The sequence below is a fragment of the Chironomus tepperi genome, unplaced genomic scaffold, assembly GCF_022539635.2.
Source record: "Chironomus tepperi strain 1889 unplaced genomic scaffold, CSIRO-AGI_Ctep_v1 contig_73, whole genome shotgun sequence".
Taxonomy (NCBI): Eukaryota; Metazoa; Arthropoda; class Insecta; order Diptera; family Chironomidae; genus Chironomus; species Chironomus tepperi.
In genome coordinates, this window is record NW_027226195.1 from 776318 (window position 1) to 803122 (window position 26805).

General features: G+C 31.2%; 10 protein-coding genes across 17 annotated transcripts; 4 read left to right on the forward strand and 6 right to left on the reverse strand.

Moving 5' to 3' along the window:
* Positions 1–139: 139 nt before the first annotated feature.
* Positions 140–2112, reverse strand: LOC139100935 (glycerophosphodiester phosphodiesterase 1). Its single transcript, XM_070653723.1, has 5 exons — positions 1798–2112; positions 1562–1734; positions 1290–1500; positions 1050–1237; positions 140–994 (listed from the first exon to the last, which is right to left on the reverse strand). Exons 1-5 carry the CDS (start codon positions 2044–2046, stop codon positions 832–834), a joined length of 984 nt encoding a protein of 327 aa, XP_070509824.1. The 5' UTR covers positions 2047–2112; the 3' UTR covers positions 140–831.
* Positions 2113–2360: 248 nt separating this feature from the next.
* TRAM (translocating chain-associated membrane protein 1) lies at positions 2361–7128 on the forward strand. The gene is made up of 5 exons (XM_070653722.1): positions 2361–2756; positions 3273–3346; positions 4007–4115; positions 4188–4629; positions 4950–7128. The coding sequence occupies exons 1-5, from the start codon at positions 2610–2612 to the stop codon at positions 5291–5293; spliced, it is 1116 nt and encodes a 371-aa protein (XP_070509823.1). The 5' UTR covers positions 2361–2609; the 3' UTR covers positions 5294–7128.
* LOC139100931 (BTB/POZ domain-containing protein 9-like) lies at positions 4140–10466 on the reverse strand. Of its 6 annotated transcripts, none has more exons than XM_070653717.1 (3): positions 10216–10466; positions 9143–9213; positions 4140–8479 (listed from the first exon to the last, which is right to left on the reverse strand). In XM_070653717.1, the coding sequence occupies exons 2-3, from the start codon at positions 9176–9178 to the stop codon at positions 7184–7186; spliced, it is 1332 nt and encodes a 443-aa protein (XP_070509818.1). In that variant the 5' UTR covers positions 9179–9213; positions 10216–10466; the 3' UTR covers positions 4140–7183. The 6 variants fall into 6 exon arrangements, with proteins under 6 accessions (XP_070509818.1, XP_070509816.1, XP_070509815.1 ...); XM_070653715.1 differs by having other exon boundaries at positions 9143–9280; positions 10216–10465; XM_070653714.1 differs by having other exon boundaries at positions 9143–9325; positions 10216–10465.
* Positions 9186–13935, forward strand: LOC139100933 (thiamine transporter 1-like). The gene is made up of 4 exons (XM_070653720.1): positions 9186–11917; positions 11979–12119; positions 12225–12385; positions 12936–13935. Exons 1-4 carry the CDS (start codon positions 11709–11711, stop codon positions 13736–13738), a joined length of 1314 nt encoding a protein of 437 aa, XP_070509821.1. The 5' UTR covers positions 9186–11708; the 3' UTR covers positions 13739–13935.
* Positions 13936–14518: 583 nt separating this feature from the next.
* LOC139100937 (sesquipedalian-1-like) lies at positions 14519–16832 on the reverse strand. Of its 3 annotated transcripts, none has more exons than XM_070653727.1 (4): positions 16675–16832; positions 16456–16581; positions 16006–16338; positions 14519–14629 (listed from the first exon to the last, which is right to left on the reverse strand). In XM_070653727.1, the coding sequence occupies exons 1-4, from the start codon at positions 16733–16735 to the stop codon at positions 14586–14588; spliced, it is 564 nt and encodes a 187-aa protein (XP_070509828.1). In that variant the 5' UTR covers positions 16736–16832; the 3' UTR covers positions 14519–14585. The 3 variants fall into 3 exon arrangements, with proteins under 3 accessions (XP_070509828.1, XP_070509827.1, XP_070509826.1); XM_070653726.1 differs by having other exon boundaries at positions 14519–15035; XM_070653725.1 differs by having other exon boundaries at positions 14519–15719.
* A 761-nt stretch (positions 16833–17593) lies between these two features.
* LOC139100939 (beta-alanyl-dopamine/carcinine hydrolase-like) lies at positions 17594–19318 on the forward strand. The gene is made up of 5 exons (XM_070653729.1): positions 17594–17750; positions 17809–18006; positions 18063–18361; positions 18420–18469; positions 18695–19318. The coding sequence occupies exons 1-5, from the start codon at positions 17673–17675 to the stop codon at positions 19219–19221; spliced, it is 1152 nt and encodes a 383-aa protein (XP_070509830.1). The 5' UTR covers positions 17594–17672; the 3' UTR covers positions 19222–19318.
* LOC139100938 (protein vreteno-like) lies at positions 19127–21497 on the reverse strand. The gene is made up of 4 exons (XM_070653728.1): positions 21405–21497; positions 21199–21346; positions 20672–21139; positions 19127–20472 (listed from the first exon to the last, which is right to left on the reverse strand). Coding segments are annotated over exons 1-4 (1848 nt in total). The 5' UTR covers positions 21407–21497; the 3' UTR covers positions 19127–19242.
* Positions 21498–21767: 270 nt separating this feature from the next.
* On the reverse strand, positions 21768–23206 carry LOC139100959 (GTP-binding protein 10 homolog). Its single transcript, XM_070653745.1, has 4 exons — positions 23099–23206; positions 22988–23038; positions 22639–22933; positions 21768–22578 (listed from the first exon to the last, which is right to left on the reverse strand). Exons 1-4 carry the CDS (start codon positions 23144–23146, stop codon positions 21818–21820), a joined length of 1155 nt encoding a protein of 384 aa, XP_070509846.1. The 5' UTR covers positions 23147–23206; the 3' UTR covers positions 21768–21817.
* Positions 23207–23335: 129 nt separating this feature from the next.
* On the forward strand, positions 23336–24270 carry fl(2)d (female lethal d). Its single transcript, XM_070653890.1, has 3 exons — positions 23336–23419; positions 23484–23620; positions 23683–24270. The coding sequence occupies exons 1-3, from the start codon at positions 23336–23338 to the stop codon at positions 24155–24157; spliced, it is 696 nt and encodes a 231-aa protein (XP_070509991.1). The 3' UTR covers positions 24158–24270.
* A 42-nt stretch (positions 24271–24312) lies between these two features.
* LOC139100907 (serine-rich adhesin for platelets-like) lies at positions 24313–26578 on the reverse strand. The gene is made up of 2 exons (XM_070653680.1): positions 25183–26578; positions 24313–25123 (listed from the first exon to the last, which is right to left on the reverse strand). The coding sequence occupies exons 1-2, from the start codon at positions 26431–26433 to the stop codon at positions 24605–24607; spliced, it is 1770 nt and encodes a 589-aa protein (XP_070509781.1). The 5' UTR covers positions 26434–26578; the 3' UTR covers positions 24313–24604.
* Between the last annotated feature and the right edge of the window lie 227 nt (positions 26579–26805).

A 26805-nucleotide genomic window follows, 5' to 3' on the forward strand; every position in this document is an offset into this window, starting at 1 on the left:
AAAAAATGTGACACGCGGGAAAATCAAGTGAAAATTACTTCCTTGATGCGTGTTGCTATTTATAGAACCTGATTAATACAAAATTGTTGGCATCACGAACATTGAGTGCCAAGGTCGCGTCCTTGAAATTAAAACAAAATTTTCACTTTTAGCTTCTCAAAAAACACTTTATTGCATGCTTAATCACTCGTTAGGTCAGAAATATTTTCTGCGAATTAAAAAATGCAAAACAAATTTTTGTTAAATAATTTAAATTAAAGTACGGATAAAATCATCATCATTAAAGTATATATGGCATTAGAGAGATCTTTTGATGACATTTTTTTTTGTGTAAATTTCTGCCTGAGAGATATGAAATAAATTAAAATAATAACTGTAACTTATAAATTAAATAATAGCAAAAATCTTTGAGAATTCTTTCTTTTGTCAATGCCTAATCATTGCAAACTAATTAAAAGCTTTTTGTCAAAAATACTAATTGTTCTCTAATATAACTGTGCTCCAAAAAAGCGCATAAAAAGTTCAAAGCACTTGTCCATTTTCTTCCTTAATTCTTATCAAAAAAATTGGATTGAATTAGAACCTTACAAATTATTTGATTATCATGTCAAAACCATACAAATTCTATTATTTAGCTGTTATAAGGTTTTGTAGTTTGTCAGATTTTCAAAAAAATTGTATGGTTTTGGACATTACTGTACAATATTAGTTGACACGTTGATTAATTTCAAACCTTTGGTTGTAAAATACTGCAAAATTGTTCAAAAAGATGATTTTGTCCATTGTAGCACATTGAATTGTCAAAAATACGATTATTTTGTGAGTGCAAATTTACGATTTTTGTGAGTTAAAAATAATTTGTGGCTCTGAACGTAGACTTGCCGTTAAATAGGGTGTTTTGATGATATTCTGGTAATATCTCTTCTCACTTGGTGAGTTCACGTAATAGACGATCGGAACGACGTCATAGTTCTGCCATAATTCCGATATGTGGCTGTAATTGACATTCATTAACTAAATTAATAGATTTGATAGTGGATTTGACTTACGTGTTGAATTCATCCTTGTGGATGAACACTAGGTGGACACCAATTAAGGGTGTAATTAGATTCCGTAAAATTACGTCATAAATCGATCGAAAAAAGTTGAATAGTCTAAATAGTCGCTTATATGAACGCCAACTTGATAAATTATCCATCCAAATCGCACACATGAGATTCGGGAATAACTTCCTTAACTATAAATAGGACATTAAGTATATAGGCACAATTATAGTTTAATTAACTTACTTTATAAATAGTTAGTGGCGAATTTGAACATAAAATGAATTTTTTGGTAAATAATGGTTCATGAGTGGCTATTGCTTGCTTCAGTTTCTCTAAGAATATTGCGTTACTTCCACATTTAGCATGAAGGATAACATAGAAATCGTCATTCAGCGGTTCCACAATTTTCACTAGACAATCGAGTGTCAAAATTTTTTGGTCACCATATTGAGCGCTGAAAGTCACACAAATTATTATAGAATCATGAAATCATCAATAAGGTGATGAGTGATTACCCAAGTGGATGTGTTGAAGATACATCTATGTCCTTAATCTCATTATAAGTCACTTTATTGACATCCTTATGAATATTGACCTTCTCTAATGTCTCTTTATCAAGCACCACGAGTTTTCCACATTGCGTCATCGATAAACTTAAAAGGATACGAGGGCAGTGCTTAGAAATGCTCTAAATAGATGAAAAGTATGTGATTATAATCATATATGGAAATTAATGAAAAATCGAACTTACATATTCAATACTAGCTTTAGTATTTTCAGGAACATCAAAAATGCCTCCATAAAATGCAATACAGAATGAATTACTTGAAAACAACTTTGGAATAGGCGGTGACTTTAATTTAATGAATTTAGACACTAAAAAAAATAAAATTATCAACACGAAGAAATAATGAATTAAAAAGATTGTGAAATTGCTGAGAAACCACACTAAATTAACGATTGTACTGTATATAAATGAAATTAGCTTTAAAAGAAACATATCTAGTTTAATTAATGAAAATCAGATTATCGCTAGACTTTATTTATAAATGAACTAATGCTATGTTGCCAGACTTTCAGGACGATTTTTTAAATTATAATTTTCCGTTGAATTTTTTATTGGAAATTTCCATAAATTTGAAATTCCATTGGAAGTAACCGTCAAAATTGAATAAAATTTACTAAAATGAAAATAAAAACTCAAAACTAATTAAATATCAAGTTTGAAGTTAAATGACAACTGATTAATAGTAAGTAAGTGATTGGTAAGTAGCATAACGGACATAAATGTTTCAAATAGTTCGAAAACAACATTTCGCTTTGAGAGATCGAAAAGTTTAGTGTGTGTGGAACAACATCATCACATATTAGAATTAAATTTCGCTAAAATAGCGCACAAAAAGCGAATAGATTGTTGTTAGAAATACCTCGGCACAGATCTTTAGTTTGTGTTTTTATTTGTTAATTTAAAGTGGACATTTCTTCACAATTTTTTTCATCATTTTTAAAGAAAATTTATTAAATTCGTGTAAAAGTGTCAAGATTAAATCTAATTTTTAAGCCATGTCATCAGCATTAAGAACGAAACCATTTGGTAGTAAGAAGGATAAAAAGAATCCACCAATCTTAAGTCATGAATTTGTCATTCAAAATCATGCAGATATTGTTAGTTGTGTAGCCATGGTTTTTGTCGTCGGTTTAATGATGCAAGTAAGTAACATGTGTATTATCATCATATTCAACAGATTTCCGTCATCAAATATGCTTATCAGATAAAAGAACATATCTCCTGGATGTCACAATCAGCATTTCATTCATAAAATTTACTAAAAAAATCTCCAAACTTGAATTATGTGGCAAAATCTTATGCCACGTCTACGTATTATAGTATAGTGTGTTTAAGCATACATATAGATTTTGCGAGAGACGTTAAAGAGGAAAAGAAAAAATATTATATGTATACGGCTCCAGTTGCTCCACATACACATTTCTTCTTTGCTCCCTTCTTTTTTTATTGTACTTCTGTCCTCATATTTCTCTTACATTTCGTAATTTAAAGTGACTTGATCACTTTCGAAAAAAAGTACTTCTACTCCTCATTTACAATAACATGAATGAACGAAAAATGTACGCATTGTGACATACAATTGATATGAAATTTTACGTCTGTACACATGAATGAAGTGGATCAAATTCCTTTACACATTTTTCTACTCTCTATTTTAGGCAACTAGTACATTAGCTAGCATTTTCATTGTTATGGGACATAATGCCACCGATCCAACCGATGCTGCTACTAGGTAAATTAATTACTATCATTACTTTTTAATATGCATGCGTGGACGGTAATGATCAGGCGTGGAAGTTGATTAGTCATCATTATGTGATGATGCGTACCGCATTTCCGAAACGATTAGTACTCAATTTGATTATTTTCTGTTGATCATTGCTGTATGTAAACTATTAGATTGTTGCTTTTATGATGATGAAACTGTACAACGGCTTTGCAAAAAAAAACCGTACAACGGCTTTATAAATTTAACTTTAACAGTACAAAGCCCATGTAAATTTAAGCTAAAACCATACAAATTCTTTTAAAATGTATTGAAAACCATACAAATTCACATGAAATCAATCTCAATTATATCTTAAGAATCAATTACCAAAGCATGTAGGCTAAAAGAAAGTCAACCTTGCAAGTCAAGAACACTACAGAAACATCAAGGTCACTGAACCGTTATTTCTGTAAACATTCTATATGTGTAAGCAATGTAAACAAAAAAGGAATCTACTCATATGTGTTTCGTGACTGTACTATTCGCACATCTGTTTCGTTTTTCGTACACATTTAATCATTTGAAATCAACCTCAACGTCCGACAATGACCATTATTTTTAATTGCATGCCTGAACGATTATGCGTTAATGATAATAATTTTACTGTCTCTTTATTTTATACAGAGGTGAACCATTTCTATACGAATCAGGCTGGAGAGATGGACCTGCCGTGTTCTTCTACACTCTTATTTGCATTATTATGCACGCAATCTTACAGGAATATGTTTTAGATGTAAGATAATTAAACAAAATAAGATGAAAGCAGTTGAAAGTAATAATTCCAATTTTATTTCATATTTTTTAGAAAGTTTCAAAGAAGCTTCATCTATCAAAATTCAAACTTTCACGATTCAATGAATCCGGACAGCTTGTTGTATTTTACTTAATTTCATTTTTGTGGGGTGGTGAAGTAATGCTCCGTGAACGATATGCTGAAAATATGTCAAAACTTTGGGTTGACTATCCAGTTCATCCAATGACATTCTTGCACAAGCTCTATTTCATCATTCAATTGGCCTACTATCTTCATATGCTCCCAGAATTATATTTCCAAAAAGTTAAGAAAGACGAGCAATCACCTAAGATTCAACATTCCATTGCTGGACTCTTTATTATTGGCTTCTTCTACTTCTTTGCTTATCGTCGTGTAGCTATTGTCCTTCTTACTCTTCATTACTTCAGTGAATTTGTTTCACACACATTCGGATTACTCGAGGTCTTTGACAAGGATGAGAAATACGCTAGATGTGAGTATAGATTTTAAATTATTACAACTTGATGCTAAGAACTCAAGATAAATTGATTTATTTCTAACGTTTTTAAAATATTTGAAATTTATTTTGATTTTGAATTTTTGAAATTCGTTAAATTTTGAATTTTTGAAAAACTCAAGACTTGAACGAAAAATTGATTTAAAAACCACAAAATGAATAGCTTTTATCAAGAGTTCATGACAAGTTATATAACATTCCTAACATTATCAGTATATTTACTATAATAATAATGATTATCAAATTATGATTTATGAACATTGACTGACCGATATTTTATAATAATCTATTTTTAGTCCGCATTTTCAACAACATCATCTTCCTGATAACAGCATTCTCAACATTAGTCCTTTCATTCCTCACATTCTTCACCGGAATTGGAAAGACAAATCCAACACGCGGCATGTTGGGCCTTGTTATTGCCTTCACCATTCAAGGATTCTTAATTTTCCGTTTCATTACATCCTTCCTTAAATCAAAGCGCGAATCAAAGGAATTAGCCTCAAGTTCAGCTAAGCCACTCCTGAAAAAGCCTAAATCATCAGAAAAGAAGAGCGAATCAAGTAAGAAGAGCAAGAAGGAATCAGATTTACCAGAGGCTGATCAAAATGTGAACCAAAAGAAGGTCAAGACCAAGTAAATTGCAGCACATTCAGACTAAACACACACAAAAAAAAAATAAGAAAAACATTCTATTGTTGATGTTGATTTTTTTCTACACAATTTCCATTGGAAAAATATGAAAAAAAGTTGTAAAAATCCTTTTTCATTCTTAAAACTTTTTCCTAAAAAAATGCATTTTTTTTTTATTAATTAATTAATAATTTCACTGGTCTGATCAAAAAATGGATTTAATAATTTTTTATGTTTTTCCTGGCAACTTCATTTCCTTCCAATAAAAAAGAAAAATCATTAAAAATTTCTTTATTTTTGATAAAAAGTATAAATCATTTCTGTTTTTAATAAGTACGTGCTAGAACGACGTAAGAAGATTTTTTTTCATAAATTTATTAAGATATATGAGAGATAAAAAAAAAATATTTTTTTAAAAGCCTAACTAATATTAAAAGTGAAAATTTTTATTATTACCTAAATTTCGAATTTTTTTTTAATGTTAATTAAGGAATCATGGACGGAAAGATTAGTCTAAAAACCGGTTTTAATTCTTATACCTCTTCTCAAAAAACTCTTTTTATTTTTGTTGTTATTGTAAAAAAATGAAGAATTGTGTTCTGTTCAAATTTTTTTTAATTCCTTTCTGTCTGTGATTTATATTCTTTTTTATTCATTTTCTTGTGAAGCAATTGATTGAAAGCAGTCGACTGAATACGAATGGAATTTATTTTAATATTCTCTGAATTTTAAGCATTAAGCACACGCGGTTGAGTTTTTGACAATGTAGAGTTTATTAAGACAAACTACACATTTTCGGATTAACAATGGAATTTGAACAATATTTGCTCTTAAAATTGAAGATTCTCTAAAGATTTTTCAACGGTCTTTTGAAATTCATAAATGAAAACCATACAAATTATTCAAAAACTGTTGTAGTGTTTTAAGATCATTTGAATTTCTGAATAACGGTTTTTATTCAAAATGTTTGAAAACCATACAATTCCATTTTACTTGAGAGAAATTGAAGAAACTTAAAATTTCCTGTATGAAAGCAGCTTATAATAACAGATGATATCTACGAACATACCTTAATAAATTAGACGAGGTTTTTCCAACCTTAAGACTTCTGAGAAATACAAAAATCACCTTTTAAGCTACAAAATCTCTTAAAATTCTCAGTTATCTCAAAAATTAATTTTCACAGAATTACTGTCTTAAATAGATTTTAAAGTCGATGCCTTTGTCTGGATATGTATCGCAAACCAGCCAGTATAGTAATCGATAAAAATATAGATATGGCTGCTCAGGGTGATTTCAGCGTGCTTATAAGTTTTCCAAGCACTCCAGTGACGTCGCTATGACGTCTCTTTGATTGCAAGACGTAAGGGTGACTTGATGAGATCATTACTGATTACTAATTGTCAAGTCCAACAATGAAATTCGCAGCATCGTGCTGTTCGGGCTTGCCTGAACTTATAACGCTCTGATTACTCAGGTTGACACAGTCAGATTCCATAGAATCATGTCACAGATTGTCAATTCATATACTCTAAAGAACACCCTACAAAGCATAGATCCAAGCTTAATCCACAATCAATATTATTCTCAACCAGTTTGTCCAATGAAAAGTAAATATTGGATATGCCTAAATAACTCTTTAACATTCATCTGCTAATCGTATTCAATCGACTTCCTCATCTTGTACTTTTTTTTATATAATTTTTTTTATTAAAAAATGTAAAAATGACGTCATTTTTTTGAAGATGTTAATTAACCATAATTGACAAAAAAAAAAAGAACTTATGGAAGAAAAATAAATAGTTTTTGTATGTATCAATGCAAAAAAAAGCCAAGAAATAATTCTTATGTCTATAGTCTTAATTAAATATTGTCGTTTTAAGCTCAACTGTCTGTACTATGAGATAATGTCATAAAATATGCCCTGAACGATGGAACCAAATGGAAGATTATAGCAATAATTATACTCATGAAACTGGACTATACTTTGTGGATTTCCATCGGAATCAACTTTTCCATCACTTCCACCTTTCTCCATTAATGAGAATATTGCCCTTGGATATTCATAGCCAATAGCTGTATCACCGTTCCATGTGAGTTTTATGACGTAAGCATGATATGGAAATAAGATCATACGATCATTAAATTTAAGTCTAAAGGATTCATTAAATCCAATATTTTCAATAATATGATGTTGCTTGTAGATCGACTTATTGCTACATTTATCAAATATCTCAACATCCAAATTTTCTGTATATGTTTGACTATTTATATTATCACACATATCAAAATGTTCAGGCATTAAACGAGAATTTACAGTTAGAGATTTTATAGCTACGAATCTCTTAAATGAGACATTAACATCAAAATTAAGTTGATCTTTTTCGATGATGAGTGGCCGAACTGGCTTATAATAGACACGATGAAAGCTCTTTGAGATGCGTTCACTTGACGTGACGTCAATAAATCCTGATTTAAGTCCAATAATTTTCATACATAATGAATTTTCGAGATTTAAAAGCTTTGTTTTCACAGCCAATGATTCAGCACATGCTGTCATGTTATCAATATGACATGCCTTAATTGTCCAGGCTTTGATAAGGCATAAAATATCATCACGATCACCAAAATAATCAAGAAGATTTTTCGTCAAAAATTCAAAACATTGCGGTGACAAATGAGCATCCTCATTTGCATTTAGAATCGCATTACAAAAACCGGCTCCGGATTCGATGAAGTCCACGATGAAATAAAGACAGGAATATATAACATCCTCTAAATGATATTCAAATGATTTGGCCAGAAAATTGAAAATATTTTGACGATTAAGGAGTTCTCCGAGTTTCTTGACGCACAACTTTCTTAATTCATCGATGAGGTATTTTTGAGCACAATAGCTTATCGACACTAAACAGTCAATTTCATCATTTTCTTTTAATTTTAATTCACCGGTGTATATAAAGTCCATGAATAATTCAAACGTATTGTAGCTTATATCGGTGATTAATATCGAGTTGGTTAAGTCATGTGGAAGTGCGCCATAAAACATAGCTTCAAATACTGGCGATGATGCGGCCAAAATTAGTCGATGCGAATTAATTACACGATTTTCAATTTTGAAGGAACAATCTGTGTATTTATTCACTTGACGGAGACGAAAAAAGCGTTCATTGAACTTGTCGTTGTCTGATATCTAAAAAAGAAGAATGAGAATAAAAAGGAATTTGATGTTAGTTATCTTATTGGTCCGCATTTTTGCACGCTTTTAGTGGCATCGTTATGTCTTGCTGGAATCTCATTTTGTATTCTAGTTTTATGGGCCTTTACAGTTTTAATATGGGGACCCGTTTATTTATTAGGTTACGGACACTCCTCCAAGAATTAAATTTAAAATTAAAGCTTAATAACTGTCAAAATAAATTCGAAAATTTAACGACTTTTTGAAATTTAAATCATAAATTTCATTGGAATAGCAATTTTTTAAATGGAAATTTCCATGAATTTTCAAATTAAAATTAACCGTTAGTCAATAAATAACAGTTAAGAAACCAGATTTCCTTAAAAATTAATTCACTGATCACTATAAACGATTCAGCGCTTTATACATCCACTTGCGGCAAATCGTTTGTTTTTATTTTTTTATATCATTTGGGGTTTTTTTCTCTCTCTCGTATGACGACAAAAACTGATTGTTATTCGGGTAAAGTCATCTAACAAATGTTTATCATCGACTAACTCATGCCTTAAAAATAATTCTAAATGCGTAGAAATGATATATAATTGCTGAACAAATGTGAGTTCCTTATTCTTCAATCTTCTAATAATCAATTTTAACCTTCATTAAATTTATTCTAACCATTTCGAGTTCACTTTGTGTTGTTTGTTCTTCCATTGTGTTGGCTAGACGGCTTGCCTTATCACTTTGCACTTAATTTGAGTCAGGTAAATAGAGCACAACGAATATATAGTCACGATTATTATTATTGCAAAATTGCTTCAAAAATAATATAATTATTTTTATAATTGTCTATATCACACACTAGATAAATGTAGGGTAAAAAATATAATTTCTTGCGCGAACAAATTCATCAAAAAAAAATTTTTTTTCTGACATGAAATTTTTAAATGCTTATGCCTTCTCAACGATAAACTCTATTGACACCGAAATCGGTTAAAAAAATACGAATTTCGTGAATTTTCAGATTCCGTGAAAAAAATATTTTTAGGATGCTCCATTGCTTCAAAAATCGATCATTTATACTGAATATAATTTCTTGCGCAAAAAAATATAATTTCTTGCGCAATTTTGGACAAGTAGGCGATTAATTTTGATGGCACAAAACTTCAATTTTCTGATTATTTACCCTCTTTTACCACGCTGACTTCCTTCCAAATAGTTTAAGGATGCTTCTTGATCATTTTAAAATATTTTTGAGGTTGAAAATGCGAAAAAATTATCACAACAAAATTTTTTTGTAATAGCCTACTTGTCCAAAATTGCACACTAAAATTTGAAAATTTTGTTTTGGTAATTTTTTCGCGTTTTCAACCTCTAAAATATTTTTAAAATAATCAAGAAGCATCCACAAACCATTTGGATGCAAAACAACGTAAGAAAGGAGGATAAATCGTTCGAAAATTCAAGTTTTGTGTTGTCAAAATGAATCGCCTACTTGTCCAAAATTGCGCAAGAAATTATATTTTTTTGCGCAAGAAATTATATTTTTTGCGCAAGAAATTATATTCAGTATAAATGATCGATTTTTGAAGCAATGGAGCATCCTAAAAATATTTTTCTTAAGGAATCTGAAAATTCGCGAAATTCGTATTTTTTTTAAACTTTGTTTGGTAAAATTCATGCTTCCGTTCAAAAGTTATGGACATTTAAAAATTTCAACTGCGTTTTGCGCAAGAAATTATATTTTTTACCCTATAGTCACAAGATTTTATTTTTATCTTCCTTTATACTTATTTTTGAGATTCAAATTACGTAATTAAATCTCTTATTTTTGCACAGTACGGAGAAAAAATCGTTGAATCAGAAGCAACACCTACAAAGTGCTATTTAGAACTGTTCGCGCTTCTCCCGTGCTTATTTCGTCTTTGACCATGAAAATGTAATGTTCTCTGCGTCTCATATGATTTTTATGACCTCTCGACTCACTGTATATATTGAGTATGCACGGCTTCTTCTATTTACTGTGTTCTCAGCGCAAAATATTAGTAAATTCTCTCAAGATTCTCTGAGCGAATTTCGCGAATGTATGAATGACTATAGTTTTATCGATGTGTTCGATTAGAATATCAGTGGTTCTTAAACTATGTGATGTGGTGTGTACGCACGTGTGATTAGAAACAGTAACAGAGTCAGGTGGGATTCGCAGAATTATTGGACAGCATTATGGGAAGCTGTATATTGAATATAAGCACCGCAATCGTCGATCTGTCTTGACATTCAAATTACTCTATGATAAGATTCTTACATCATGATAATAGCCATACCTTTTTAATAAATCTTGCTTAAATATACCCTCTAAAGTCATCAATACCTTCAAAAGCGTTTTTGAGACAAGATTGACCTCCAAATATACCGGTATTGTGTTGTATATCTAAGTCGAGACATCATGAAACCTTTAAAAGGCCGTTGACTTATTTAACATCGCGATAAAACGACATTAAAGCTTCAACGAAGTCTATTTGAAAGCAACGGTTAATTTAAATTTGAAATTTCCTGTGTTTCAAATTTTTGATTGGAAGAAACTTGGAATTTGAACTTTTTTACTGGAAAATTCCAGGAAATATTTTGGAAAATATCAGAATTTGAAATTAGATTAAACTGTTAGGGATTGATTAATGGGAACAAAAACAGAATTTCCGAAAAAATTGGGTAAAAATGATACAACTAATTTGTCCTGAATACTCAACCAATGACTTCTCTCATCACAGAGCCACAAAACTCCCAAAAAATGTCACGCAATTCAAGAAAACATGAAGAATCCCTGCCACAGAATCACCCAGTCAGCGAAAAATACTTGCGTAATTCCGATAACAAAGTATTTTCAATTGGCGGAGAATAAGCGTGGTTTACTCTTCTCTCTCGACATTCGGTGAGTTAAAGTCGAAGAGTTCAGAACTAAGTGAGACATAAAAGAAAAAAAATAAAGGTTTTTGTTAATCTTGCGTAGAATCACGTTTCATTTTTTGTGTACGGCTTATTTCGGTATCATTTAGAAACAAAAACACGTGATATAAATAAAACAGGGTGAACATAAAGTCATAGGATATCAACAAATTTGGAATAATCTGTAAAATTACAGAAAAACAAATTAAAGGACATAAGATATAGATAAGAAAGTTGATAAATAATGAAAAGTTAAGATAATTGCAAAATACTTATCATTCAGTCGCTAATTGAGTGCATCATGGAACAGTGGCTTCGTATTTCGCTAATTTTGTGTACATTTGGATTCTTTCGAGAATTCCGGCCGTCGGAACCTTTTGTGTCTGACTTTTTAACAGGAGAATGGAGAAATGTGACTGAAGATCAAGTTAATTTTGAAGTATATCCAATTGGTACCTATTCTACGTTAGGACTTTTAGTCATTGTATTTTTAATAACTGACATTTTAAGGTAAATTAATCAATTTTGTATTACATTACATAATCCTGTAACTTCCTCATTTTATTGCCAGATATAAGCCAATTATAATTGCGTCATCAGTTGCCGGCATCATTATTTGGTCGATTTTATTGTGGACGACATCATTGTTTGCCCTTCAAGTCTCACAATTCTTCTATGGATTTTATTTTGCCGCCGAAGTTGCTTACTACACGTAAGTTTGTCTCTCAGACGACACATTCCAATTTATATGAATGAATGTGCAATCACATCTGCTCACATATTCTCTTTATATTTATTTATATACTATTTATTGCAGATATATGTATGCAAAAGTGGAGAAGGCACAATATCAAAAAGTGACAGGGAATGCAAGAGCAGCAATTTTAACCGGCCGCTTTTCTGCGAGCGTTTGTGCTCAAGCTTTATATTCGTTTGGTATCATGAATTTGAGAGATTTAAATTACCTGACACTTGGCGGTGAGTTGTGTATTGGATTTCTGGATGATGTTTGTGTAATTTGATTTATGATTATTGACTTTTAAGTAGTAATACATCAGATCCTTTGCATCTGAAGTGAATTGAATTTCTTGGTTTCCTGTATCTTTGAGATACAGACACAAATTCACATTTATTTTGATCTTGTAAATATTTGACTTTCCATCGACTGATCCAACGCTATTTGAGCTTTCTCCATACTGAACATAATCCTTGATAGTTCCTTTATCATTTGTTAAGTGATTGCCACAAGATTTACTTGTTTAATACAAATATTTCAAATATTTTTCTATGACTGCTTTGTTTTGATGTTTTTGAATTACAAATTCCAATTGATTCCGTTCAATTAGAAACGATTAAATCAATTCACAACATGATCACGATTTTCTCAGACTATTAAACAACACTAGTTAGATTGAGACAGTGCAAATATTTATCATCTATTTCTTAATAGCTTTGCATGTTATGTTAACTAATTTGAACTTTGCTACTTCATAATAATTGACAGATTGATTCACATTTTCTATTACAGCCCAGACGATATCACTTTTTGTCGGCTTTGCGTTGCCATCTGTAGGAAGAAGTCTGTACTTTTATTCAGTGCCAAAACATGATACATACGACAGTTCATATGGAACAGACAATTCGACGCATTCTGATACTAAAAAAGAATTTAAATCAAGATTTTCAACCAGAAAAGCCACATCATTGCTATGGACGCACTTTTTGGACTCTTATTCTAATCCGACTGTTGTCCAATGGAGTTTCTGGTGGGCATTAGCCATGGGTGGATTCTTCTTGGTGCAATTCTACGTACAAATTTTATGGATGGCTGTAGAGGATCGAGATCATTTATTAAATGCCGGTGTTGAGGCAATTTTAACAGCTCTCGGTGCATTGAGTGCATTTCTTGCTGGATTTTTAACAAGCAAAACATTCAGGAAATATGACATGTGGGTGCTGACTGTGTGCTCACTACTTCAAGGAATCATGATTGTAATATTATCGCAAACTAATCAGATTTACGTTGCGTATTCAATGTATATTATATTTGGTGTAATATTTAGTTTCATGATAACATTAGCAACAGCTTTTGTAGCACAAGAACTTGCCGATGATAGTTTTGCCCTAATTTTCGGTATCAATACATTAATAGCTTTAATATTCCAAACCATCATAACATTAATTGTTATGACATGGCTCAATCTTAACATACGACTGCAATACCTAATATTTGGTTGCTATTTTATAGCTTTATCAGTAATTTATCTCATTGCATCTGTAATTAAAATGATATTCTACAAAGACTCTGCTGTACAACAGATAAGTGAATAACTGAAACATATTTTATGGAACAAAGATACTTTAATAGTAATTAAGTAGCACAAAACCTCGTTTTTTTTGATATATGAATAACTGTTTTATTTATTCCTTATTGATATCATTAGTGAAAGTAGCATATAGGTAGTTGAGATAGTCAGGAAAGCAAACATTTTTATAAAATAAAAATATAATCTTTGATATAATTTATAGATAGATTTTTTGTTCTCGATTATGTAAGTTCTTTAGCATTTTAGATCACAAAACTTAATTTTGATATTGATTATGAATTGGAATTGAATTTAAAATTATTGATCCTTAATTTTGAACTGGATTTATATGGTTTTTCAATACTGAATTACAATTTACATTTATAGGACATTTGAAACATTGATTCTTAGGGAACTATTAAATTCGTTTCTATAACGAACCATACAACAGTTTTGACATAAAACATTTGTGAGGTTTTCAAATATTTTCATCGCTAAAATGAACTAAAACACTATAAATTCACAATTATTTTATTTAAAACCTTACAACAGTTATGAATTTGAGAGAACATTTATATTTATATTGTTTCAATAAGCTATTGTGATGCTCTAAATTAAATTTAATTATTGAAAATCGCACAAAGTTAAGCAAAGCTTTAGTTGAAGCATTCTGTAACTTTAAACAACTACAATATTCCTGTCATTTCAAAACCTTATATGAGCAAATTCCTTACTGAGCTTCCGATTTTCTCAACTTCAATAATTTTGAATCCACTTCCAATTCCTTTATAAGCCAAAATATATATTTCTTTTTGTTCTAAAATTTTAAAAATTCAACGTATTTTTTTGTCCTAGGTATTTAATTTTATAGTCTAAAAATGCGACTCGAGCGGTTTATGATTTGGAGATCTTTGGACTGCGATAGATAAAGAGAAAAAGAATAAAAAAAAATAAGAAATCAATAAGTGGGATTAGGTAAAGCTATTAAAACTATACTTAGTGCATTTTTGCTCATACAAAAGTTTTAAACTTGCTCCAAAAACATAAAAAATAAGGGACGAAATCAGGCCATAAGGACATTCACAAGACGATCAAAAAATAATACTTCAAGCCAATAAATTTGAGCAGCTTTCATGCATATTAATGGTTAAATGATATATTCAATTTTTTCATATCACATCGATTATATTTAAAATAATTTTTGTTATCCGGAACTGAAGTTGATCGCAAGAAATCGTCAATTTAAAGCACATCAGTGTTGATGCTGTAATCACTTGTATCATACAGCACTTGCCAAATTGTGGGTCTTCTTACTTCCAGTTCTTAAAATGGAAAATTAATCTTAATTTAGTTATCGACTGTCTTCAGGCTTAATACACACTCATTCAGCATGAAGTCGACTCTAATCTTGCATGGTAAATTCATGCATAGTTCTTGTCGACTTCAAGCCAAGACTAATCAATAGATAAGTAAGCATGCAAGTCTGACACTGTCTCAAATAGTCATAAGTGCTTAATACTTTAAAATTCTTTATCTACGCATGATTGCAAGCCTAATGATATGCCTCAATATACTCTATTACAGGTACCTAAAGTAGCTTTACTATAACTACATTTTAATGGATTTTTTGAGAAGCAAACTGACAATGAAAAGCTGACTTATGCACATTTTCTAATCTAATAGATTCAAGACCGTCCACAAATGACTAAATCATCACAATAAACATGATAGAGCAATGTAGTTTATGACTATGCTTTAAATGAATCTTCTGGATGCAACTTCAATCTTCCGGGTATTTTGTTTGTTGATGTTATTAATATTATTCAGTAGTTGAGATTCATCATCCATTTCGCGCAGAGGGATTAATTTGAGTTAATAGGGTATAGTTTTAGTCCGAGTTTAGGTAACAGTCATCGACTTTTGGTCCTCAAGATCATCGTTATCATCAAGTACTGATTCGTCCTTAATTGATTCCAACTGATCTGTTGTGATGCATTTAGTTTTGTCTGGGATAAGAGAAATTAATGATTGATGATATTTAAATTAAAAATTATGATTATGATGAATATACAGCTGAAGTGTAAATTATAAGCATTAATCTTTCACATTCAGAGCAAATGATTTTTTTTTTGCTTCATCATCACAGTTATGAACCGTCAGCCAACAAGTAATGAAAATGAAAGCAGTTAACATAAAAATTAAAAAGTTTTTTTAATTGAAAATAAAAACATCCAAATTAAAATAATTAAATTTCCATTTCGGTTAGTTAAGAGATAAATTGCTGTAATTTACCTGCGGCTGAATGAGATGATTGATTTGAACTGGATGGTAGCTTATTAAATGGATTTTGTCTTTGTCTCGGTGGCTTAACGGGCGTTTTTGGCTCATTTTTATTAAGTGTCTGATTCTTATTCCTATTGTCAATTTCCTCCAACTGTCGTTGTAATTCAGCAACCATTAATTTCATATAATCGTAGCTTGCACATGTTATGGATTTCATCCAACTTTCCATAGATGTTTGGCAATCGGCAGACATGTAGTAAGTTCTTATGTCACCTGGAGTCATGAATTGAATTTGAAAGCAATACTGTTGGGATTCTTCTTCTGCTGATAATTCCACTGTGCCTAAAATTGCAATAAAAAGAGTTGATTAATGGATATTGTGTTGAATAAGAAGATCCAGTTGAAGGACATCGACATTTTCAACTGGATGTTCCAGGAAGTTGATTAATTTGAACTTACATCCTTCTAAGAGTAACAGCCCCAATGGTTCTTTGTCTCCCTTCTTTTCAAAATAGAAAAGTAAGTTCCCTTTCAGCACAAACCATCGCTTATTGAATTTTGTGTCTCTTTTGAAATATAAATAGCCTTGAAATGAGCAATAAAGATATTTTTTTGTTATTGTGAAAAATTTTTTATTATGAAACTTGACAATCACAATTTTGTGTCACTTCTGCTTACCTTCTCGATCGACAGGCTTACTATTCGCAAATGTATATAGGTTCTTCTCATTTATCTTCATTTTTAATGAAATTTAAGGCAACTTATCAGCTTAAATAAAGGTATTTTTTAAAAATGTCTTAAACTAATTAGTCATAACGAAAATTAATGGAAATAATGTTCACACCGTCGATTGTTGATGACTAATTTATTGGAAATGGCAGTTTACTTCCTGCTTTATTACGTCTATTGCATTTTTGATCACTTTTTCACGTAATTTATCAATTTGAGACTTTTCTGGATTTAATTTTCAACTTTATAGCATAAAACTCAATTTGAATTATCAGTTCTGTTGCTTACAATAACTCAAATTCCGAAACATCCTTTAAATTGATTAATTGGTGTGAATATGTCTTGGAATGCTGTCTGACTTTCCCAGTTGTTGTCTCTCATTCACTGGAAGTATTGGAATGTTTGAGAGAAAATTTCAAATTTATGACAAATTCAAATTCAAAAAATAACGGTCAAAATACATGAAATCATCACGTGGCCATTTAAAGCTTATCATTCTTGATTTTATCAAGCAATATATATCATGACATGCAGATTTTTGGGGAAAATAATTATGGATATGCTTGATAAGGTATCTTTTTTAATTTCCTTCCTTTGTTTACACGTTTTATTAATTAACTTAAGACATAATGATGTTTTATGAATGTCTGTTGCTGTATGGAACTGCTAATTTTTGAGATTAGGCTCGTAGGATAGGTAATTTCAGGTAATTAAGCTTTAATTGTCATCCAGTAAGCTACAAATTGTCAAATTAAGCAACAGCATAACTCTCATTTAACTAAGCTTCTCGCCATCTCCACGTGAATACTTGAAACATTTCCATTATCTTAATTCTGTTTTGTATTGATCTTTCTACTTCTTTTTGAAGTACATACTTTCATTTCTAGTGATATTTGGGCAATCAACAAGTTGTTTTTTGATTTCTAAGGAATTTTGTGTAATAAATTATGGATACAGCTGATAGAAAGCATTCAATTCCAGTGCTATATGTCACAGGATCACATTATGAATGTGGATATGAGATGGTAAGTTTAGTTATTGTCAAGTCCTTAATAAATTCTCAAAACTTTCTAAATATTTTAGGGTCGAACATTCAAATCGCATATTTCGACATTTCTCAGTTCCTCAAAGCAATTAAATGAATATTTACTTCCAATTTATGAATCAGCTGTAGGCAGAAAGGTCTATGACCAAACTTTAGACTTCGTTAAAGCAAAATATCCACAATATGTCAATGAAATTCAAGGAATTGCTGACGGATCAGAATCTGAATTTTATAAGGTGCGGTAATCTGTTCTGAATAGTCAGCATAAATAACAAGTCATGTCTCTTTCCAGTTAATGCTGTTTCACTTTGATGAAATTTTACCGAACGTGACGAATCAGCATAATAGTGAAATTGAGTCTAGTGGATGTTCTACAATATATTTGAACAACAGCACTGATTCTCAACATTTTCTGACTCATACAGAAGACGCTGCAAATGAAAGCTTAAATACATTCTACTTAGTGTCTGCAAATGTCATTTCTGATGAGCCTTATGGAAAATTTCAAGTTAAGGAGGAAAAATTCACAGCACTTTGTTATCCAGGACATATTGGTGGATATACCATGGGATATAATAGCCACGGATTAGTGTAGGCTGTTGTTATCATTTTTATGCAATCATGTCGTACATAAATCAAATTTTTTCAGATTGACGATCAATACTTTAGTAGCAAAGACGTTGCTGATCAACAAAGCACGTGAGTAGATTTTAATTTCCTAAAATTTATTTGAAAACCTTATAAATGTTTATCAAAACCAAACAAAAGCAATCAAAAAGTTGCAAAACCATCCAACAACCAACAAACTTTTGTATAGTTTTAACCATCATTTTGATATTTCAAATCTCAAAAAACAGTTATTTTCTCTGTTTTTAAATCTCGAAAAACCGTTAATAATTCTTTAAAAATTCTCAATCTTCCCAGCACGCCATTTCATAACAAGACAACTCTTAACGGCCAGAAATTATGAAGAAGCAATGGAAATAATTAAAGATGCAGGATGTGGAAGTGCTGATGGATTTTCTGTAAATATGAAGTTTATTGGCAAAAATAATACATCAGATTTTAACAACATCGAAGTCGGACCAGCAATAGACTATCAATCACAAATGGATGTATTTAAAGTATCTGGAGATGGAAGCTATATCCGGTGCAATCATTATTTAAGATTGAATATACAGGAATATAGTGACTACTATATGCGTGCTACAAAGGCTAGATACGTAACATTGACAAATTTTCCAGAACCGAAATGTAAGGAAGACATCATTAAGATGTTAGGCGACACAAGTCACGATGAACATTGGGTTTTTAGATGTAAATCAGAATATGGTACAAAAACAATTTGTGTAGGCATATTTGATTTTATTAAAGGAACTTGGTCATTATATAAAGGTAATCCAAAAGATAATAAGCCTGTGGCAGTCTTGCATCTTGATATTGATGCTTAAAACTTTGTTACTTACTTGTTATTAATTAAAATGAATTATAGGAATGTCATCCTTAACTTCTACCTTATTAACATAAATAAAATCATTCTCGATGACATTTTCATCGCAAAATTTTGTTTGTTCTGTGTCATATCCATCGATTTTGTAGATGTCCGTTAAAAATGGAAATTTAGCCAGGACTTCCGGAATTTTAAAAATATTCTCGACTTTAATTTTGCAGACAAATTGAAGATCAATAAGGACACATTCTGGTTTCCCGTCGCCTTTTGCATTATTGACGATTGCACGATGCCATTGATTGTTGTATTTTGCTAAGCATAAAGGCTTATTGCCATATATTCCATAACTTTTTGGATCGATTTTCTTGCCATAAGCATTTATGGATCGATAAAATTCATGAAAATCTTTGACATACTTTTCAGAAACACAGCAAATGCCACCAATGGTCTTTAATATTCCAGCATTAACGACATATAGTTTCTGATTAGCTCCGACTGGAATTAAATCAGCAACAGTATTCATTGATTCAACAATTTCGAAGCTGATGTGCTCAAAATTTGATGACTTGACAATTTGTTCATTTACTGAGTAGTTTGTGCTGTTATCTTTAAGTTCCACTCCATTTTCATCGATATCCTTGATGATCAGTTCTGTATTATTGTATAGTAACTTTGTGAGATATTCAATCACGTCCATATTGATAGCTTCAACATTTATGTTCTTTAGGATAACGTTTGTTGTAATTTTCTTGATTTTCATGCATTCCTCATTCATCTCATAAACATCATTGATGTTAACACATGCTGTATTGCCAATGTCTGTTAATCTAACCAGCACAGAAATGTTACATTCTTCCTTATCATCTATATTCAATATAATTGCACGATAGAAGCTGTCGAAGAGACTGACAATAACTTGATCATTGACAACTGGCATTTCCTTCAATGGTTCACAGTTCTTTGCCTTTCTAAAAACAGTTTCGAGTATGAAATTCAAATCCTCATTGTACGAACGAACATAAACTGATTTTTCGTTAATTATAGCAGTGAGACAAACTTTATCTAACTGTTGGATGTGATACCTTTCGATTTGATCGTCAGGTTGCTTGTTCATGAACACATCAGAGCATTCTTTTGAGCAGAAATAACGACGAGATTCTTCACAGAGTAAAGTTGCTTCTAGGTCACAGACACAGCAATAGAATGTTAGGAAATTACTTTCTTTTAACATCATGTTGTATTCTAAGCAATCCTGAGAATTAATGTGTATTATTAAAGAGTTAATTAAATTTGTAACGGATTTAAGAAATTTGAAAATAAAACCATATAAATGGTTTAAATTGTTTGCATTTATACGGTTTTAAAATGAAATTAGTCAAATTTGAATTTGAAAAGTTGTTATTTTTGGAATCACAGCTTCAGCACTATATTCCTTAATAACTTATGCCTACCTCTTGTTCATCGTAATCTCCCAAAGACTTTTCTGCACATTTCTTCAAATACTTCTGTTCTCTGTCATTTAGATCTGCAGTAATTGGACCCTTATACTCAAATTGAGACACTTTTTCAGTAGAATCATCGAATTTAAAACTGTCCAAATTAATAAATATAGAAGCTTTTGGTACTTCTTCTTCAGCAATTTCCTTATTTTCAACTCTGGGTGCCAATTGTGGAACATTTTCAGCTTGACATAATTTTGGTTGAGCTTTTGTGTGCGCAAAATCAGCTACAATATCAAGTCCGTCCTTTTTGGAGCTGTTGATCTCTCTGATAGCCTTTTCAGCTTCCTTAAATGTAGAATACTCAACAAAAGCGAATACTCGGCTGCTTTTTTTGCCCAAATCGCAAGGCACAAAGATGCTGACAACGCGACCAAACTGCTTCATAATATTATGGATTGCATTTTTCTTGAGTCCTTGCTGGTCAGAGATGAGAAATCAATCAAGTATAGAAGTAAGTCAATTTATATCTGATTTACCGGATAACTAAGCCAAACCCGAGGATTCTTTTCCTTAATAGTCTCGATTGTAAGACCGTCTTCAATGAATGCATTTTGCTTTGGATCTTTGTAATGCTCTATCATTGGATTTGAAAATTGTTCGTCATTCTGATCTTGTTCATGGTCCCTTAAATTGTGAAATAATTTATTCGAACTGAATTCTTTTGTTAAATTGATTTTCTTACATTTTAAAGTCTTAATTTGATGATCTCTCAGTATTTTATTTATTAATGAACATTTATTAACTTAATAAAATGTTTAAAACAGTTAAATAATTGTTAATTACGGAGAAAAAATAAATTTTATTGTTTTGAAATTTGATAACTTTTGAGCTTATGTTCTAAAATTTGATGATAAATTAACGGGTCTCAAAAATTCAAATGCTTTCTAGTCTAAATAAATTTAAAAATTTTGTAGAACGTTATTTTTAGAACACGAATTAAAATTTAACGATTTCCTGAAATTCAAATAGCAAAGACACAACCCTTTCATTGGAATTCGCTCAGATTCAAATTCAAAATTCAAAATACTGTTAAAAAGCGATCATATCAATTTAAAAATTCTATAATTTATTACTTTAATGCAGTTTTACAGTTATTTACACCATTTTTGGACCATGCTCCATTAATTTTTTCCTAAGTTTCTCGTTTATTTTTGTCTCTACATCTTCAGCATTCCTCCTGTCTAGAGCATCAATGACTTGTCTAATTTCTTCCTTTACTTTGTCTACTTCCTGATACTTTTTCGCTGATATTGGAATTACTCTTTCAAATTTGAGTAACTTTTCAGGTCTGATGTCTTCAGAAATCTTTTCTACAGCTAAACTTAAGTCATTAAAATAATTTTCATTTTCTATAAATGTATCTATGCTTCCGTCAAGATCCATTTTGTTCACTAATAATATTGATGGCTTTTCGAGTAATGTTGAGTCATAAAGTTCCAGTTCCTTATTTAATGAATAAACATTTTCGAGGCAATTTCTTCGCTGATGCTTTTGACTTAATTGAAATCCATTAATATCCACAATTAACATGAGTAATCGTGTACGTTCAACATGTTTAAGGAACTGATGACCCATTCCAATATTTTTATGTGCATTTTCAATCAGTCCTGGAAGATCCGCAACTGTAATTTGTCTATAGTCTGAATACTCTAAAACACCAATTTGTGGCATAATTGTTGTGAATGGATATGATGCAATCCTCGGCTTTGCATTTGATATCGCTTTCAATAAAGTGCTTTTGCCTGCATTTGGAAATCCAACAAGTCCAATGTCAGCAATGATTTTAAGGTCTAAGGTGATATTTCGTACATGTCCTTTTGTTCCTATAAAATTGCTTCCTGAACAGCCTCCCGCACCTTTAAAATAACATACAATAAGTTTGCATAACGTAGTAAGCCAAGAAATCAAGAAATTACCTCCAGAAGCCACTAAGCATGTCTCATCTTCTACATTCAATTCACCAATAACTTTCGATGTCTCATTGTCAATAACAGTTACGCCACAAGGAATCTCAAGTTCCTGATCAGCTCCTCTTCTACCGACAAGTCTCATTTTACTGCTATCCTCGCCATTTCCTGCTTCTATAGTTTTTGATGGATTCTTTCTCCAAAGTTCCTTTAATGTACATTTGTCCTTTGCTTTTAGATAAACAGCACCGCCTTGACCACCTACACCGCCATATTTAGGCATTCCATTTCCACCATGTCCACCCTATAATTAAGTACTTCATGAAATTGTTGGATTTACTGTGAAATTGTTACTCACTTTAACGGTGATTTGCAAAGTATCAAGAAAACGCTTTGGTTTGATGATTTTCTGACAATAAAAGAGATTTATTAGCAATGACAGTTGCGTAATTAGATGCATTTTACTTACCCTCGCACGTTTCTCTAGTTTCAGAAGTGTATTAGTAAGTAAAACCATAATTAAGTTAATTTTTATGTTTCAAGCATGAATAAAATATTTCAATGTTTACGTTTGAATTTGAAGGGGCATCAACTATGCATGAAAACAAAAACTATTTTCGTAGGTAGTTGATTCTCCCTGATAAACAAAAAGTTCATTTAAATAGGTAAATTATAAATTTATTATAATTCATTCAACAAACATACAATGGAGGATCAAAGCATGGATTTGGATACTAAATGCAAGGTCCTTGAGGATGAAAATGAGAAATTAAAGGCAGCATTGAAAGAAGTGAGTAAAATTTGAATAATTAACTTTTAAAATTATTAATTAACTTATTGAATGAAATTTACAGTCTCAGCGACGAGAGAAGCTATTAATGAGAAGGAACCAACTCAATTCAACACAACAACTTGACTTCCTGAACCAGCTGAATGAATTAAAGTACAGAAAAATTGATTCAAATTCATCAACATTGTTTGATCCAGCGGTGTAAGTTAAACTAACTAAAACTCATCCAAATACCTATAATAAGTACTTATCCTTATTTTCAGCAACATAATATTTACAAAACTAAAGAACGAGCTGAAAGCCACAAAAGCAAAACTTGAAGATACACAAAATGAATTGACTGCCTGGAAATTCACGCCTGATTCAAATACAGGAAAGAGATTGATGGCTAAATGTCGATTGCTGTATCAAGAAAATGAGGAACTCGGCAAAGTGATCTCAAATGGACGACTAGCAAAGCTAGAGACAGAATTGGCAATTCAAAAGAATATGAATGAGGAACTAAAGAGATCACATTCAGAATTTGAAGGAATTATCCAAGATTTTGACATTGACATGGAAGGACTGACCACAACTATAATTAACCTCCAGCAAAAGTTGAAGGTAGCTGAAGATAAGATCGTTAAGCTAGAAAAAGAGCTAAAAGAGAAGCCAGATAATGACAATTGTGAGAGTTTAGATGCGAATGATGTTGATTTGGAACCGCCGTCATCAAAGAGATTATGTGTTGAAAATTGAACTAAATATAATGTAAATTATAACGATATTTTATAATTCAAAAATAGCCAAGACTCAAACCATAATTAAATTCAAATAAAATTTAACGGTTTTTATGATTCTGAAAAATTGAATTCGCTTCATTTTAAATTCAAATTGACAGTTAAAAAACAAAATTTATTTATTTTTTATCACACTTTGGGCATCAAGTTTTTTTATTTGTTCCACACATTATTGTCAAAAATAGATCTACATCTGAGTTTCATCAAAAAACTGATTTTCTAATTAAATATTAATCATAATAATAAAAAAATGATGATATCAAAAAAGTATCTAAATTTATAATATGAAGTCTTTAATTAAAGAAAAAAAAATCTTAATCCACTTTACCAAGAAAAGAAAAAAAAATCATTTAAAAATGTGTTCTAAAAAATGTAGAAAAAAATCATAGCAAAATATATATTTTAATCAATAATTCAATCGTCTAAGCGATTTTCGGCTTGCTTTAGTTCCGGCCACTGTTTTCGATTGATTATGTGATGGTGATGGTGGAGATAAATCTCCACAAATTCGTCGTGGATGATATTTACAGTTGCATTTTACACAAAATTTAAAACTACATCCAGCACCCGTACATATACCATATTCATAAATCTCATCTATTTCACATGATTCGTCACTTCCGGATGAATTTGGTGAATCGCAGCTACTTGATCGTTGTGGACTACGGCTTGAATCTTCATCAATATGTGACAATGTTACGTAATGTGGATTTAATGCTTCATGGAAGCTCTCGGGAATACTGGTCTTAGAAAGGAATGTTGTTCGAAATCTCTTTTGTACACGTCCCGTACTTGTCGATAATTTCAAAATGCTACTTGTCTTCTTCTTTCTTGGCGAATTACGAATTTTAATGGTGCTTATTGTTGCTGGCTTACGACATCGTGGACAGCGCTTGAATGTTGATGTTTTATTCGATTGAATAAGCTAGAAAATGAGACAAATATTAGAAATTAAGGAACCAACATATGCTTATGGATCATTACCTTTTGAAATTCATTAAATCGACGTGATGAGGGACTTTGTGGAGGTGATGGAGTCTTTTGTTTTGTCACTTGACTTAAATTAATATTGTAATGTCCGAAAGCCTTCTTTTTCTTCTTTTCCCGAATGCTTGATTCATTGATATTATCATTTTCAATTGTAAAATTTAAGGCTTTACGCTTCGATGGTACTTTATTTTCCTTAATTTCTCTACATTTTTTGAGGTAGTTGTTACGCTTTGTATTATATAGTTTGTTATCTTTGATCATGTTACTGTAGTCTTTGCAGACATGTGAGAGACTTACGAGACTCGCTGCATCCATAAAGCTGAGAATTTCTTTAAGTGCAATATCATTATTGCTATGCAGCGTTCCCAAAATGTCAAATTTTGCACGTCCATTAAAGAAATTACGTCTTTCAATGGATTTTGAGGAATTGTTTGATGACGACGAGAATGTCGATTGTACTGATTTGACCTGAGATTCTGATGTGCTTATGCATGCACTTAATGAGACACTATTCGATTGCTTAATATCATCAGTCCATAAATTGTGTAAATTCGCAGGAATGTCTTGCTGTATATTACTGTTTGTAAAATTTCCACTTAAATTCGAAAAATCTATATTACTCAAATTAATTGAGTCTTCGGCAAGCGATTTGATCGGTGGCGTACATATTAACTTTTCAGTCAATTCCGCATTATCTAAATTCTTTCCAGATTGTAGTTTTTCTGGATGAAAACTACGGAATTTTCCCCATTTTGTGTTTTGTGTTCGAATTGGCGTAGAACATAGAATCACGTTCTCACTACTGCATTTCTCTTTAAGCACCAATTTGGCGCAATTTTTGTCATCGACATCCCGTCTACGAATTTTAACTGGTGATACAAATTGGAATGAATTATAAAAGTTTTCATCGCTTTCTGTAACTTCTGATTTTCTCTTCTTTGGCGTACGCGATGTTCTGCCTAATGATGATATTGATCCAGTGGTTGTTATATTAGAAGAAGAAGAATAAAGCGATGAATAGCCTGACGATTGCTGCGTATTTTCTGATGTTAAATTAAGAGAAATTTGCTGTAAACTTGTTCGTCTAGGAACAAGGCTCTTTCTCTTAACGGCTGGCAATGAAAAGTCATTTGATGTATTGCTGGATAAGTCGATTTCTGAATGAAAGCCACTTTCAGCTATTTTGTTTTTAAATTCATTTTCCTTCACAAACTTTATTCGCTTCGCTGATGTCGTACTTGACATTTCTATTCTATTCTTTTATGCTACTCACATTAAACAAAAACATTAATTACATTAAAAGACACTTTTTTCCGCTTTAAATTCGACTTTTTATTATTTGTGAAAGTTGTTGTATACGAACTCCATAATTTCAACTATTTAATGAACAATGTCACTGGTCACTATTTGTCTGTATGTCCGGAATTTTAGAGGGAATGTGAAAGTTTGAAAAATAAAAGACCGTTATGCTATTTCAACAACGCAGATAGGTGAGAATGTGAAAATGACACAATCCGAATGGAATTTTACTATTAATCATCCCAAGAGTTTTGAGAATGAGAAGAATTAAGATTCGTCCGCAAAAATGCAAATCATTTTGTCGCGCACTTTTAGATT

Coding starts and splice junctions, on each gene's coding strand:
- LOC139100935 (XM_070653723.1), bottom strand. CDS start 2,046: ATGTTTCTTTTAAAGCTAATTTCATTTATATACAGTACAATCGTTAAT. Junction 1,501..1,561: donor TCTTCAACACATCCACTTGG/GTAATCACTCAT, acceptor TGTGACTTTCAG/CGCTCAATATGGTGACCAAA. Junction 1,238..1,289: donor CGCCACTAACTATTTATAAA/GTAAGTTAATTA, acceptor TCCTATTTATAG/TTAAGGAAGTTATTCCCGAA.
- TRAM (XM_070653722.1), top strand. CDS start 2,610: ATGTCATCAGCATTAAGAACGAAACCATTTGGTAGTAAGAAGGATAAA. Junction 2,757..3,272: donor TCGTCGGTTTAATGATGCAA/GTAAGTAACATG, acceptor TCTCTATTTTAG/GCAACTAGTACATTAGCTAG. Junction 4,630..4,949: donor GGATGAGAAATACGCTAGAT/GTGAGTATAGAT, acceptor ATCTATTTTTAG/TCCGCATTTTCAACAACATC.
- LOC139100931 (XM_070653717.1), bottom strand. CDS start 9,178: ATGGAAGAACAAACAACACAAAGTGAACTCGAAATG. Junction 8,480..9,142: donor CACAAAGTGAACTCGAAATG/GTTAGAATAAAT, acceptor CTTCTTTTTTAG/ATATCAGACAACGACAAGTT.
- LOC139100933 (XM_070653720.1), top strand. CDS start 11,709: ATGGAACAGTGGCTTCGTATTTCGCTAATTTTGTGTACATTTGGATTC. Junction 11,918..11,978: donor TTAATAACTGACATTTTAAG/GTAAATTAATCA, acceptor TTTTATTGCCAG/ATATAAGCCAATTATAATTG. Junction 12,120..12,224: donor GCCGAAGTTGCTTACTACAC/GTAAGTTTGTCT, acceptor TATTTATTGCAG/ATATATGTATGCAAAAGTGG.
- LOC139100937 (XM_070653725.1), bottom strand. CDS start 16,735: ATGAAGATAAATGAGAAGAACCTATATACATTTGCGAATAGTAAGCCT. Junction 16,582..16,674: donor TAAGCCTGTCGATCGAGAAG/GTAAGCAGAAGT, acceptor GCTCATTTCAAG/GCTATTTATATTTCAAAAGA. Junction 16,339..16,455: donor GCTGTTACTCTTAGAAGGAT/GTAAGTTCAAAT, acceptor TTGCAATTTTAG/GCACAGTGGAATTATCAGCA.
- LOC139100939 (XM_070653729.1), top strand. CDS start 17,673: ATGGATACAGCTGATAGAAAGCATTCAATTCCAGTGCTATATGTCACA. Junction 18,007..18,062: donor CAGAATCTGAATTTTATAAG/GTGCGGTAATCT, acceptor GTCTCTTTCCAG/TTAATGCTGTTTCACTTTGA. Junction 18,470..18,694: donor GTTGCTGATCAACAAAGCAC/GTGAGTAGATTT, acceptor CAATCTTCCCAG/CACGCCATTTCATAACAAGA.
- LOC139100938 (XM_070653728.1), bottom strand. Junction 21,140..21,198: donor GGGTTTGGCTTAGTTATCCG/GTAAATCAGATA, acceptor ATCTCTGACCAG/CAAGGACTCAAGAAAAATGC. Junction 20,473..20,671: donor GAGATTACGATGAACAAGAG/GTAGGCATAAGT, acceptor ATTAATTCTCAG/GATTGCTTAGAATACAACAT.
- LOC139100959 (XM_070653745.1), bottom strand. CDS start 23,146: ATGGTTTTACTTACTAATACACTTCTGAAACTAGAGAAACGTGCGAGG. Junction 23,039..23,098: donor AACTAGAGAAACGTGCGAGG/GTAAGTAAAATG, acceptor TTTTATTGTCAG/AAAATCATCAAACCAAAGCG. Junction 22,579..22,638: donor ATGCTTAGTGGCTTCTGGAG/GTAATTTCTTGA, acceptor GTTATTTTAAAG/GTGCGGGAGGCTGTTCAGGA.
- LOC139100907 (XM_070653680.1), bottom strand. CDS start 26,433: ATGTCAAGTACGACATCAGCGAAGCGAATAAAGTTTGTGAAGGAAAAT. Junction 25,124..25,182: donor GATTTAATGAATTTCAAAAG/GTAATGATCCAT, acceptor CTCATTTTCTAG/CTTATTCAATCGAATAAAAC.